The sequence below is a fragment of the Papio anubis genome, chromosome 2 (assembly GCF_008728515.1).
Source record: "Papio anubis isolate 15944 chromosome 2, Panubis1.0, whole genome shotgun sequence".
Taxonomy (NCBI): domain Eukaryota; kingdom Metazoa; phylum Chordata; class Mammalia; order Primates; family Cercopithecidae; genus Papio; species Papio anubis.
Genome location: NC_044977.1, coordinates 145370226 through 145385761, shown reverse-complemented (window position 1 = coordinate 145385761; position 15536 = coordinate 145370226). Strand labels below are relative to the sequence as shown.

Below are 15536 nucleotides of genomic sequence, written 5' to 3'. Positions count from 1 at the left end.
TTTAAAAGTTTTAAGCTTCATGACATTTTATTTTCATGTTGAATTTTCAGAGTATAAGTAACTTGGAAACTTTATCTAACTCTGCATAGTATTGTCAAAGTTTTGGGTGATAAACCCTTTCCAGAATTAGACAGTAGGCATTCTGGGTCAGTGTAGGAAGTTATAATGGATACCAATATTTGAACAAAAATTAGATTTATTATCACAGATAATGTGGTCAGCAAATAGGTGGTTGAGGGAGTACTAAAAACTATACCAGAGAGAACTTAAAGAGTGAGTGGTGAGTTGGAGGAGTGGTGGGTTGTGAAGTGGTAGCCTGGAACTAGAGGAGACCAAAAATTAGATTTCATATGTGAATTTAGATTTGTATTTAAATCAGGAAATACCCTTATACCAGCAGCTTTCTAAAGCTTTCACCTGAATAAAATAGAAACAGCATTTAAAAAATAACAACATAATTCTTTCTATAAAATTATATATAGAACAAAGTAATTTACCTAGGTAATACATGTAAGAAATAGTTTTAAAAGCTATATTGGCTGGCAAGAAAAGGCAAGTATTTTACAATACGATGGTAAAAAGAAATAAAGAGAAATGAATGGGAGTCATTAACTATTCTCAGTGAACATATTTCTCCCTTAAATGCTGGAGTTTAAAAGTTATCCTTTTAGATGATTAGGGTATTATCTAGATCAGTGCTTCTTAAATTTATAGTGCGTAGAGGAAGCACCTGGGCATCTTTTTCAAGTGCAAGTCCTGATGCATCTGGCGTGGGATCTGAGATTCTTTGCTTTGAGCAAGCTTCTAGGTGGTGCAGATGCTTACACTTTGTACCACACTTTGAGTATGACCTAGATCAACCTTTATGGAACCTACATCTCATCAATCTCTCAAAGCATATGGACTAAGAAATACGTGCTTTTTCAAGAAGAACGTATGTTTAGAGGGTTCTGAAACAATAAGAAAAACTGGTAAGGTTTAAAATACAGAGAATTGTAGTTCCAATTTCGGCAGTACATTTTAACCATCAGCTTGTTATGTAAAATAGATGAGTAGGGCAGATTAAAAATGATTGGTTTCTAAATATCAATGTTAAGTGAGGGGCTTAATCAGAAAGGCCTAATGAAGATCTTGGGGAAAGGGTGTGTGTGTGTGGATGGGTTGGTGTTGAAGTCAGAATGATCAAAGATGGGAAAACAAGCAAAGGAAGGGTGACAAGTTAAAAGCACTGTCCAGTGGATAGAGGAGAATACGGAAGAGATGACATTAGGCGACAGGCAAGATAGACTGAACTGGTTAGATTTGCAGATGAAAATGGGAGTTGAGAGTGACAACTTAGTCAGTTTAAAAACCTAGCACTATATAGATGTTAGTTCCACCTTCTACCAATAATAGGAGACAGGTAAGTTAAAACAATTCCTCCGAAATCCTGGAGAAATAATCATAATATACATACATGTATATGTATGTGTATATGTATATGTATATGTATATGTATAGATGCATATGTATATCTACGTCTGTATTAAATTCTGAGTTTCCATCAGTGAAGTCATCGGGAATAATTTTTAGTTCATATATTTTCCAAATATCATTAGAAGAGACTCAGTAAGTAGGGCATTAATGTAAATAATCAGATTTAGCATTCTGAAACCCCAGAAAACAATAAAACATGAGAAAGACTTTAAGCTTTATAAAAATTTCTTGCTTACCTAAAGTGCATAACCTGAATCTAAACATGACACAAACTGAAATTAGACCACAGTTTACAAAATAATTGGCTTATGCACTTAAAAAAATGCCAATGTCAGCTGGGCAAGGTGGCTCACACCTGTAATCCCAGCACTTTGGGAGGCCAAGGTGGGCGGATCACGAGGTCAGAAGATCAAGACCATCCTGGCTAACACGGTGAAACCCCATCCGTACTAAAAATACAAAAAAAATTAACTGGGTGTGGTGGCACATGCCTGTAATCCCAGCTACTCGGGAGGCTGAGGCAGGAGAATCACTTGAACCTGGGAAGCGGAGGTTGCAGTGAGCCAAGATTGCGCCACTGCACTCCAGCCTGGGCGACAGAGCGAGACTCTATCTCCAAAAATAAAACAAAAACAAAAATGCCAGTGTCATGAGACTCAGGAAAATGCACATGAGTGTGCACATGTTCATGCACACACACACCCCCCTTAAGAACTGTTCCAGGTGAAAGGAAGCTAATGAGATGTGACAAAATGGACATACTTCATGATCTTGGATTTTCTATTGTCAGAAAGGACATCATTATGGGAAATCGGTGTAACCCGAATAAAGTCTGTAGATTAGATAATAGCACTGAATCAGTGTTTAGTGCCTGATTTTGACAATAGTACTGTGATGTGTAAAAAAATTCCTTGTTTTTAGCAAATGCACATTAATATAATTAGAGGAAAAGGCATAATGTCTGCAACCTACTCTCAACTCTTATGCTGTTTTAATCACTTATGTGTGTGCCTGTGTATACACATATTTTTCATGTATTTATAAAAAATACATGTCAAAAATACATGTCATTTATATATCAAAAAATAAAAACTCCATAAGTCTTTATGGCTGCATTGAAAGCAGTAGGAAATTAGATAAATATTAGAGGGAAAACTAAGAACAGGATATAGGTCAAGTATTTTGACACAGTTATTAGTTGACTTCTTTTCTTCTGTCATCAATCTCCATACACCAAAGAAGAAAAGGTTTTCAATATAATTGTAAGTTGGAAAGTAATAACAGGAACATAATATCTTAGAAATAATGACAACTGGTACCTATTAACTCATCAAATCATTTCATGTATCTATGTTCATATTGAGAAGGCAACATCCTTAATATCATCTAGCTCACTATCATTTAATGAACCAGTCTGGAACTTCACCCAGGATAAATCATGTGATATTTATGTTTGCATATTTTTTAGTTAAAGTGAAAATAAGCCAAAAATCTAAATTGAACATAAAAGCAAGGGGAAACTCGGTTTTTAGGGAAATGATGAAGAGGATGGGATAGCGTATCAGTTTTTGAGAAAGGGGATATGAGATCACTGGATAGGGGCTGCCTAACAGAAATGCAGGGTTCTAAATTCCAATTTTGAAGAACATTGGTCCTAAGCTATCCTTCTATGAATAAAATATACTCTTTGGGGGTAAAAACTGTGTAAATGGAATAGGCTATATTGTAATTAACAAGCAAGAAGGAGAATAACAAATCACTCATGCTCTCGAAGCCTATACTTACAAACAGAAAACAGGCACCGATCATGGCTGCTTTGACTGTTACATCTAGATCTGCAGGAACATGAATTCCAAAATTGTCAGCATTTGTGAAGACATCATTTACAAATCCTGACCAGTACTTTGAAATCTTCCCAATTGTAAGCTTTTCATTAATGGTTTTCACCTTTAGAAAGAAAATAAGGAGTATTAAATTTGAAAGTGAAAAAAGTTGGTTTTGTACTTCCGAGGGTGTTTACTTCATGAGAGATTTGAATTATTTTATTTGTCATCTCCAAATGACACTTCCATGTTAGTCATTCCATCATATAAGCATAGGTTTGTAAATTTAGCTTTTCAGTTTACTTTTTAGAAACTTTGCTTTTCTGACAGTTTTCTAGTCCATCATAACTCTTTTTCTTTTTTTGTATGCAGGATAAATAATTAAGGCTCAGCCACCACAAGATGGCAGCAGGTACATAGTTCAATTGTATTATCTAAGCATGAAGGCAATTTCTTTACCTGAGGTCCAGATTTTAAACCTGAATTCTGTATCTTAAAAATATAAAAGAAGATATGTTTGAAAAATATTTCAGAAGGAATTAAATTAATTTCTATGCATAATTTGTTAACTTTCAAATTTCAGTTGCTAAAATTTTATAATTATTAAAACATTTAAATATTATTGGCCATTGGTAAATCACATTTTTATATTATACTCAGACATTTATTAGGTCAATCCTTTGTAACAAATCCTAAATCCAATTTTACATTAAAAAAGTCCTCCTGGCTAATGTGCCACATAGGAAGTTAAGACCAACTGGACATCAAAGTCTACCAGTCCTTCTCAGCTAGAAGGAGTTCACAAATCAACTTTATCAGTTATTCGTTTGTTTACTCTGCTTGCCATCCTGATGCTGAAAATAATTCAAGAGAAACTATCACTTTTTTCAGGGTAGTGAAAGATAGAGAATAGAGAGAGTTACTTAGGACATTTCTATAGCATGAATGCTAAAACTCATGTTTAATATCTTTCTCAATCATATTACTCTTAGGAAAGTCATGCCAAATCCTTTGGGAACAGGGTGAAGTTAGAACAGCTCAGCTTGCAAAATTTGCATGGTATTTTATGTGCATAGTGTTTCCTGAAATCCTGAGAACTGAATGCCCTTGCTGAGATATTTATGTATGAATGCATGAAAAATAAATATACACTTTCAATTAAGCTGTCTCCTCTACCTAAGATGTATGTCCAGGACAACCTGTTAAGATAGTTTATATGGCTGCAGATCAAATTTGCAACTTTCTGTTTTTTAAATATTCAATTCATACACATATAAGAATAAGGTTTTTTTGTTTTGTTTTGTTTGTTTGTTTGTTTGGTTGTTTTTTTTTACACAAAACTAACTTAGCAGGTCTTGGAAACACAACTTTTGAGTTACTGCTGTTTTAATGCAACATGCTGCTGAAATGAGACCTAAACTGGGATATGTGATCACAAGTGCCATAGGAAAGAAGATACATAATTTAGGTGATTCTAAACTATATTTATTGGCTTTATGCCATGTGTCCTGTGATTCTACATAAATAAAATATACTGAAAAGAGAATGAAGTACTAATTTTCAAAATCAAAAAATATTGGTTATCTTAAAAAAGCAAAGCTATATGTCCAAAAATTTTTGAGGTTCAAAGTCTTGGACACATTAAAATAGCAACACATTTACTATTCTAATCAAAGAGATACAGTAGCTTTTTTCATAAAACACATAGAATTATATTTAGCTAAATATGCTTTTGTTATATTAAATTTATTAAAATTATTTTGAATAATACTTAAACTGGTCTATGACATATGATACGATGGCCAAGGTGATAAATTTTGTATTATTATTTTTTAAAAATCCTTGGACTTTATGTCTCTGGATTTACATATTCCTATTCTTAGCATGTACAATATGGGCTGATTACATTATATAACAAATATGTTATTTTTCTGAACTTATCTGAGATGAAATTAATTTGAACATATAAAAAATTGAATTATATTGCAAAAAAAAAAAAATCAGGACCTATATGAAAACTTCTTTCATTTTGTCAATTGTACCTCAAAATTCACATCGCCAAAACAGCCACATGTCGCACAAGGACCAACAATTTTCAAAATGTCTTCTTTGTTTGCATTTTGGATTGTGAATTTAGGCAGAAAGGGGTCCCACTTCTGTGCAACGTAACCAACTATAGTACCAGGAGGGGCTTGGATTTCTAACTGCAAGAAGAGATAATGACAAAATAAGATTTTCTTAGGTTATCATATTTTAATTTTACTATAATGTCAATTTACCTGTAAACAATATACTGTTATAAAATTATTTTGATATCCTATAAATCATTCTAAATATCTGCTTTTAAGGATACAGATTTTATAAAATATTTTACAGAGAACAAAGAAATTCACTGTATAAACATATATTTAGCACAGTGCACTAAAAGTCTTTGTCTTATTTCCCTAAAGAGAATCTACCCAACGACTATCTTCTGACCCTGGGACAGTGGCTTCTTTGTCATTTTATCCCAAGTACAACAGTTGTTCAACCACTGAAGCTGTTCCTATGCGGTAACTCACATCTACTCCTTCTAATTGTAGCCACAACACTCATCTCTTTTATCAATTATTGAGTATTCATACTTTTTTCAGTCAGATTATAAACTTCCAGATTATCTGCATTTAATTGAAAACAAATGCTTCTTGCAGAGTTGTAGTCATTAAACACCAGTTTGATTGCTGGTTCGTGGCTTCCACAGTGTTGGAGACTAGTAGTTGGATTTTTGCATTATCAGGCATTACTTTAGTATTTGACTCCATTACCGTTACATATTTATGTAATCAAATCAAATATTTTGTAAAATAAATTGGGGGCGGGTACAAATTTTTAAAATGTTTGCATTTAAACCAAGCCATCTCTCCATCATCTGATCTCATTTTGACTTTTCTTATTAAGTTCATAGTCTTATGCATATGTCTGTAACATTCTTGGATAGATAAAAGTGATTTCAACTAGACTGCTCAGAATTAATATAGATTTGTTCTGGGGTCACTTTTAAAGTTATTAATTTGCTATTGACCAAATTTTTTAAAAAGTTACTAATAGGTATCAAGATATATATTATGTTTAATTTATGACCCTGGACTACCATTAAAGAAAACATTAATTATCAAAAATTTTTAAATGAGCATAATTCTGTGATCATAATGACGACACTCTCTTGGGGCATATTAATATTAAATATCCTCAGTAGACGGATGGAAATTCTTGTGCTCCATGCATGAGCACTTCAGTCATCTTATCACTTAGTCAGATGCTTGCCTAAAGATAGTTGGAGAATTAGCTTTGATATATGTTATTAGAAACTTCCCTAAATAACCATCTTTCATATTAATATTTTCCCATCATCCTAAAGCCAGTACTTATCCACAGGTTCTAACAGAGAAGATTGGGCCTAAGTTAGGACACCTGGATCAAGTCCCATCTATGATATTTCCTGATTTCTTGAATGGATAGTCATAGGTTAGCGGCCTCCACTCTCCTTCCTTGACTGCAAAATGTAGAGAGTAATTATTTCTAGCTCCTAGAGATTTCGTGACTCTATTCTTGCTCATGAGTAGAATATCCTGGTATCAAAGCCAGCAAAGTAAGTAAAGTTCTGTGTCAATTGAACTGCGTATGTCAATGAAAGTTATTATTATAGGTCTACTAAATAATAATGTAAATCTATTATATATTAAAATAAAATAATTGAATTATTTCCTGTAGAACAATAACGTTGTCTTGCCAAACCTTGGGTTTTGTCATAAATGGGTAAATGCATTATGAGATTCCATAATAAATAATAATAGCTATCCAAGAGGACACCTTAGAGGAGTTTAGTATCACTTAGCACTTTCTGGACTTTGCTCCAGTTGGAGAAGACACAGGGCATATATGCCCAATGGTGGAACCTGTAGACATTACAATTACATGACTACTATAGAGATTCCAGAGGTCTATCTCATTTACATGATGCATGAGCTGTCCTCAACAGTTTACATCACGAAAGCCACCAAGTTTTTGGTTGGAAAGGAAAAAAATTTTAGTAAATCACCAAATCCTCAAGCTGATCTGATCCTAAAGGAACAACATACTATTAATAATTGAAACAACTGACAGGTTAATTGCCTCATTGCTCCAAATGAATTCCTTTTAAAGAAACAAATGCTAATTTTAAAAATCAAAAAAGGCAACCATAGCCAGTAACTAACCTCTTGGAGGTAGCAAGGACACCAGCAGCTGTTACATCTCAAGGGCCTATTCACTGTAATGACCTCTCGACCTGAGTTATCTGTGATCCTCAGGGTGCAAGATCGCAGAGTGGAACAGAAAGTACGATTGAAGCAGATGCTTTCCTCCACTGCAAAGTAAATTCTTTGTCCCAAGCTGTTTTTAATCTCATATTTGTTGGAGGTCTCAGTACCAAGTATCACTGATGGAGCAAAATAAACCATTTTTTATAAAAACATTTTTTTTCCTTAGTATTGATAACTGTAAATAAAGAGGAGATGTCATTAAAAGAATACAGTGTCTGATCATTTATTAAGTATATGGTATCTTCTTCACACAAATTTATTTCTGTGCTCTAAATCTGTAAGACTTAGCCATGGAAATAAAAGTAAATGGTGAGAATAAAGCTATATAATTAATTAATATTTATTCCAGATATATGACCTACTTGAGAACATATAGTGTACCTTTTCACTAAAGGACAAATGCTTTAAAGAGTAATTTATAACTCAAAAAATAATTATATTATTGTTATAGAACTATTGGCACCATATGGTGATAATAGTGATTTTGTCTAAAATATTTGCTGGTAATATCTCTAAAGTTGTATGCTATCTGGCTATTTCAATTTTCACATATATTTAGGAATAATATAGAGCACTAAAACCAGAAAATACTCAAGTAATTTGAATCCAGTTAGTCATGCTTGTAAATTTGTAGATTCTTAAATAATTTTCCTATTTGGTAAATCACTGATAAAATGATAAAACAGTAACATTTTGTTTTGATAACTTTTTGTTATTTAGTTAAAACCGTGGTTTCCATTTTTGAAATTATTAAGAAATTTAAATGATTAACATCCATGGAAATAATCAAATACATTTTACTATTTTAAAGTAGATGTAATGTCAGAATTTGAATGGCAATATCACCAAAGATTCAGAGTTTTATGCTTCTATTTTATCTAAATAAGACTAATAATTTTACTTTTAGCTTTTAATTAAAAAGAGACCTAGTACTCTTTTTGATCTAATTCTGTTTCACACATTTAACTTTCTCGTTTATAATATCTTTAGATGTAAAGAAACTTGTGAAAACTAAAATATTTTCAATAGTTTTAATAAATGCATAATATATATAATGCACTTACTTCCAAGCAGCTCCACCTGCTGGTGTATAATTATCAGGTCTAACTGTAAAGGATGACATAAAGGAAATAAAAAGTATTGCATCACATCGAAAACCTTTGGAGATACTACTATTACCCTATTTACTACGTTGCATAAAATTAGGTGATTTTCATGCTTTCTATTAGGAAAACGGTTGAAAATATCTCACATTTTATAATGAAAAAGAATGTAATTTTTTTTTATTATTATTATTTAAGTAAAAATTTAGAAGAACCCTGAAAATTCCAAGGCAGCATTGAGCAAGAATAAGAATAGGAACGGAGCTGGGCGCAGTTCCTATATTTACTCCAGAAGTAAATCCAGTACTTCTGGAGGTCAAGGTAGGCAGATTGCTTGAGCCCAGGAGTTCGAGACCATCCTGCGCAAAATGGCAAACCCCTGTCTTTACAAAAAATACAAAAATTAGCTGACTGTGGTGGTATGTGCCTCTAGTCCCAGCTACACTGGAGAGAGGCGGAGATGGGAAGATCGTTTGATCCTGGGAGGTTGCGGTTGCGGTTGCGGGGAACCATGAGCCCAGTACACTCCAGCCTGGTCCCCAGAGGGAAACTCTGTCTCAATTAAAAAAAAAAAAAAAAAAAAAAGGAGGCGGAGACAGAACTACATGTTAACTCTGCGATAATGAGAAAATTAGAGTTGATCTTGAAAACAAGAGTTTGTGAAGATTTTTAAACAATCTCTGAATTATAATGTTTAAGATGTTTTACAATTCAATTTTTTTTTAAATATAGGAAACAACACAATAATGATTTGAATACCTGGCCTCTCCTCTTAACCTCTGCCTACCTCTACTATCACTCTGTCAAACTACAACTCATTTCTTTCAGTGATGGAATATACTTGTTAAACCTGAAAAGATATTGTATATATTTTTCTCTCATTCACACTTTCCTATGGACTAAAAATAAAAATGAGTTCCTGCGGATGCCAACAAAATACCAATCTAAGTCAAATAAATGTTATGGCACTAAATACATTACAAAATTTGACTTATGTAATTAAAAATAAAGTTAATTTACAGAGATAAAGTATCCACAGATAATTGAGAAATGACTATTAAATTAAAAAGTCTGCAATGCAAATTGTTTTTTAAAGGAAATATGAAAGTTCTGTTCTTATAAAGAAATTTATTTGTGCTTCTTTTATTTTTATTTTTACTTTTTGAACAGAGTTCAGCTTTGTGGCCCAGGCTGGAGTGCAGTGGCACGATCTTGGCTTACTGCAACCTCCACCTCCTGGGTTCAAACAATTCTCGTGCCTCAGCCACCTGAGCAGTTGGGATTACAGGTGCTCACCACCATGCTTGGGTAATTTTCGTACTTTTAGTAGAGACACAGGGTTTCGCCATGTTGGCCAGACTGGTCTCAAACTCCTGACCTCAAGTGATCCACCCACCTCAGCCTCTCAAAGTGCTGGCATTACAGGTATGAGTCACTGTGTCTGGCCTATTTGTGTTTATTTTCAATCTGATATTCAGTACTTGAAGATCCAGTAATGCAAAAGCATGAACACTGAATATGCTGCTGATCATTGTATTTTCTAATGCTTCATTTTTCATTCCACCTTAAAATTTTCTTCCCCATATTCTCCCTTCTCATTAATAAACTCACCAGTAACTTTTAAACTAACCAGTCATTACTAAAATTTGGTATTGAGTGGACATTACAATCTCAGAACATTTGAAGCTACGTGATTTCCCTCATTGTCCTTGTATGTCCTAAGGTGGAGGTAAAACTAATATCATTTTCTCTATTTAAATCTTCTTATTGATAAAATAATATGTGTGGCCACTTTTTTAAGGTTCACAAAAAATATTTTTCCAAAAATAATTTATGATCGAATATATTCTAAAACCTAAATTAACAATGACAAAGCGTTTTATTAGAAAAAAAATACTTGACCAAGTCTTTAGTAATGTACTGCATTAGTTCTGTTATCTTCTGAGGAAAATGGAGTGGTAAGCCTCAACAAGGATGTACATTATTATTTAGCAGTTGATCTATGCACAAGTAACTTAGAAATGGAGATCTGTGTGGTCAAAAATAAAGTGGGAGTTTAGGTACTCTGAATACTGATGTCGTGAATCAAGTTTTAGTGTTGAAATTTAGAAACTATTAATTGAAATCCACCTGACAATGAAAAAGAAGTAGTACCTCTCTAATATCCAACAACAACAGCTTTTTAAATTGAATAACTACCATAAGGTAGTCACTGTGCTAGATGTTTAGACAGTGTCTGATTTAAACCTCACACAAACTTGGAGAGATAAATATCATTAATTTTAAATGTGAGGAAACAAGCCCACAGAGATTAAGTAATTTGCCCACGATCACAGAACTTGTAAATGGCCATCAATTCTGCCATGCATTCTACTCTGGTTCTTTACTGACATCACTACGCTAAATTTAAGGGAAATAAATCTCAAGTGACAATATGAAACTTGAATACCTTTCATATTTTCTTACTTTTATACCCTCCCCACCCTCTGTAATAACATTTGATTTGCTCTCTCTGTGAAAAAATCTCCTGGATTTGAGGGAGTTGTTTTTGGTCGTTCTTGTAGTTTTCTTTAAATAGCACATAGCCACTTATAAACCATGGCCCAAAGGGGCATTTTTCATTCTTTTTCTATTGATTGATAGACTAGGAATTTTGAAAACTTTAAACAGATTGAATTATATATTTAGGTGTCATGGCAAGTAAAACTTAACTCCTTAAGTATGAAAGCTGTAGAAATGAAAATACAATGAGAGGGTTAGATGTATGGCTTAAGAATTAATTTTCTTAAAAAATCACGTTGACAGGTATCAATTATTCCATTTGATATACGTATTTCAAAATAAATTGGATATTTATATGTTTTGTAGACTTTACCTCATTACTCTTACATACAGGTGACTAAATTATAATAATTATTCTTTGACACTTTGACACTATACAATAAAATGTTATTGACTGTATGAACATGTAAATCTAATCTGTAATGAATCTATCAATTTTATTCTTAGATTTAATATACATTATATAGCTAAACACTCATATACGTATATTTTCAAATTGTTTATGGAAACAAGATTCTCAATAGTAATTGGATGGACTTGATTAAAAGAGAATAATATTAAAATATTTTATTTAAATTTTTTAATTTAGAAAGATATTTATTGTATATTTCCTGTTTATTCATTGATTAATGTACTATTTCCAAATGTTCATTATTTTATTTGATTTTTGTGACTTTCAGAGAAAACGTAGCATCTAAAAATTCATTTTGTATTGTGCCTCTTCCAGGCTCATGGCATAACACTTTTGAAATGCTCATTCATGGTTTTATATGTGCACTGCTTTAAAGTAAATAAAATAAATGTTCTTTTAGTATAAAGTGAGGAAATTTTCTTTCTCTTTAGAAGTAGAATATTCAACAATTGGTGGCATATTTTTTTTTCTTGGAACGATTAACAAAGGTATATTTTTGGAAAATTTATTCTATTTTAGAACCAAAGCCAATGGGTTCATATCTCTACTTATTGAACGTAACAAAAACGTATTCATGTCAAGCATCTGGCTCCGGGTGTGTCATCATTCATGAATGGAAGAAGAATATGTGATGACCATATGTGATCATCAAACCTCAGCCCTCTGGCACTGGTATATCACTTTTATACTTGGCAAAACCTTGTCTGACAACATTCCCAAACAGCTTGCAGCAGTTAATCAACTCTAGTCAGCTATTACAGCTGATCCTTTCTGCAGATGGAAGATGGTAGGTTCACGTTTCCAGCTCTTTTACATATCTCCCTGAGCTCTCCAGTCTCTAAAGTACATTTGTCTGCCAGTGGGTTTCTGGAGAAGGCATCTGCAATTATAAACATTTTACCAGGAACATATGTTGCATGCAGCTTAAACCCTATCAGGCATAACAGAAATCTCTTGTACCTTAAGGGAATTAACACAGAGATTTGATTTTGATAAAGGAGATAGACTTTATAGTTTGAAAGAATGCCAAACAAGCTGAAAATTGCAGCAAATGTGCTGACATCTCAATATTAGTGTAATTGTACTTCTAATCTTTTTTTAGGATAAAATACAAAAGCAACAATAATATACATACACGAATAGCAATAGCTATTTATATGCCATAAAATTCAGATAGTGATATTTTGATTGATTTATTGTAAGGTTTGAATCCTGCCTACTCTACAGTGACTGGAACAGTGACTATATCCAATAGCAATATGCTCTTTTAAGCAAATTGCCCTGGAGATGCAGTGGTGTCAGCAGACAATGTTCACTTTATAACTGCTTTCTCTTGGATTTGTGTCCTCCTCTTGAGATTCAGTTGAAGACATTGAGCTCTCAAGCTCATTGCTGAAGTCTCTTTCAAGTACTTTGATCCTTAAGAACCTCTCTCTCCTCTATACACCGAACAAATTACAATAGTGTGCTTATCAATCATTAGTATATAGGCATGCACTTTGCATTAACTTTTTTTTTTGTCTTGCCATTTAGGTTGCAGAACTTTTGGGTGACAGGGGCTAGGTTTCATGCTTTTTACATGTCTCGAGTATAGCAAGCACTCAACAAATATTCTTTAATTAAATAGCTGTAGGTGACTAGATACATTAGAAAATTTCTTTTCTTTTCTTTTTTTTTTTTGTTTTTTTTTGTTTTGTTTTTTTTCCAAGTCAGAGTCTCACTCTATCACCCAATCTGGTGTGATCACAGCTTACTGCAGCCTTGACCTTCCTGGGCTCAGGTGATCCTCCCACCTCAGCATCCTGAGTAGCTGGGACCACATGCAAATGTCACCATGCCCTGCTAATTTTTGTAGAGATGGGGTTTTTATCATGTTGCCCAGCCTGGTCTGGAACTCCTGGCTTATCCACCTGCCTTGGGCTCCCAAAATGCTGGGATTACAGGCATGAACCACCATGCCTGGCATATTAGACAATTTATTGAGGAAAAATTTGCTGACACCTTGATCAATGAACAAGTGGCTGAACATGCTAAACAGCTCCATCAAAAATATTTAGCCTCATCATTCTGTCAAATAAATAAGGAAGATAAAAGTAGTAATACGACACACTTTTAAAAATAGTATAAATAAATAAAATTAATATTTTACAATTGTATGATTTATAATGCTTTTTTCACTTCAGTAAATTATTGGTTAAAGTCTTTCAACCTTGATTGAAAAGTCAGAAAGAAAGTTTGTATTAATTTTAAGGGTAGAACATATCCGTAGGAATAGAAAGATAAAAACACCTGGCTTAAATATTCTAGACCCGGAGGGAGACTGACTGTTGGCAGGAAACTTCTTGGCAAAGGGCGACTCAGCTGCCATGCTTGGTTCCCTGGATTGGAAGATGAGGCAGGAAGGTTTTGGTCTGGGTCTGGAGCTCCAGGAAGAAAACTAGGCAGACCTCTTCTTTGGTTCTGGGCATCTGCAAGAGAATGGAAATCCCAATCCATATTTAAATTTAGGCCATTTTATTTAGTCCTCTTTAAAATATTTGTTACTTCTTGATTGATAGGATAGTTTATCTACTGCCTGTCATTTTAATGCCCTTTTCCTTATTTTCACTACTCACTGCCATTACCACTTGTCCCCTAAGTTAGAAAACAAGAAGTGCAGAAGAATTCCAGTTGTAGTTGTGAGAAAAAGTTGAATTTAGCCAAAATAAATGACTTTAGAAAAAATATGCGTATGTGTATATGTTTGTGTGTATATGTAATTACTTGCATATATATATATATACACTTGCTGCATATATATTTCTATGCATACATAAATTATATATTATATAAATATACAAAGCAAAATGTGGAGAGTAATTATTGGTTACTTTATACATATATAAATTATATATTATATAAACATATATAAGTATATACATATAAATTGATGTTACTTCAATATATATGCAGTAATATATGTCTATATATACTTATTTTTATATATTTATATTTATATAAGTCTATATATAACCAATAATAGTTTGAAGCTATGCATCCATTTGTAGCTCACCCAATATTACAAAATATAAAAGATATCAGAACCAAATAATTATATAAAGTTTGACTAAAATTTTTAGAGAGGATACCTGTTTTCTAAATTATTGCCAGGTAAATATGTTACAATTTAATCATCTTTTACTTTGAAATTTGGGGGTTTATTATTTACTTCGCATTGCTCTGTGTAATTTTATGTATAACCCCTAATACAGTGGTATATGCAAAGGCCTTTTTGTTTAAAAATATAAATGATAGCTTTTCTATGATTTTTTTCTTCTCACATAACTACCATTTGAATATCTCTCTCATTAGATATCTTTTTTTTCAAAGAATATCAGTATATTTATTTCTCATGTTTAGTAATCAATAAAGTGTTAGAGCTTTCACAAGTGCATTCAGTTAGTTTATCCACATTATGCTGTTTTAGATTGGGTATAGATGTGAAGCAAGGTTTGTGACAGGTATTTGCAAATATAAGAAGGGCTATTACGAAGACAAGCAATTCAGATCGTCCTAAAGACATATAAAAGAGAAGGGCAAGGAAATTGCTTCTGCATTGACAACAAGTAGGAACTTTATAACAGCTACACAAAGATTTGAATAAGTATTCTCATTACTCACATACCAAAATTGAAGTGGAATCTATATAATTAGCAGCAAATTACAATGTTCGCACTTCAGCAATGACTCTCAGACTCATGAAGGTTTGTATGTGTGTGTGTGGGGGGGCGGTGGGGAAGAAATATCTTTATCTTTTAAATCTGTGAAAAATAAATTCTAA

The 15536-nt window shown here is 32.9% G+C and overlaps 1 protein-coding gene across 1 annotated transcript; it reads right to left on the bottom strand.

The window, feature by feature from the left end:
* Positions 1-2861: 2861 nt before the first annotated feature.
* Positions 2862-14495, bottom strand: PLSCR5 (phospholipid scramblase family member 5). The gene is made up of 5 exons (XM_021934760.2): positions 14006-14495; positions 8704-8746; positions 7535-7755; positions 5342-5503; positions 2862-3423 (listed from the first exon to the last, which is right to left on the bottom strand). Exons 1-5 carry the CDS (start codon positions 14210-14212, stop codon positions 3136-3138), a joined length of 921 nt encoding a protein of 306 aa, XP_021790452.1. The 5' UTR covers positions 14213-14495; the 3' UTR covers positions 2862-3135.
* Between the last annotated feature and the right edge of the window lie 1041 nt (positions 14496-15536).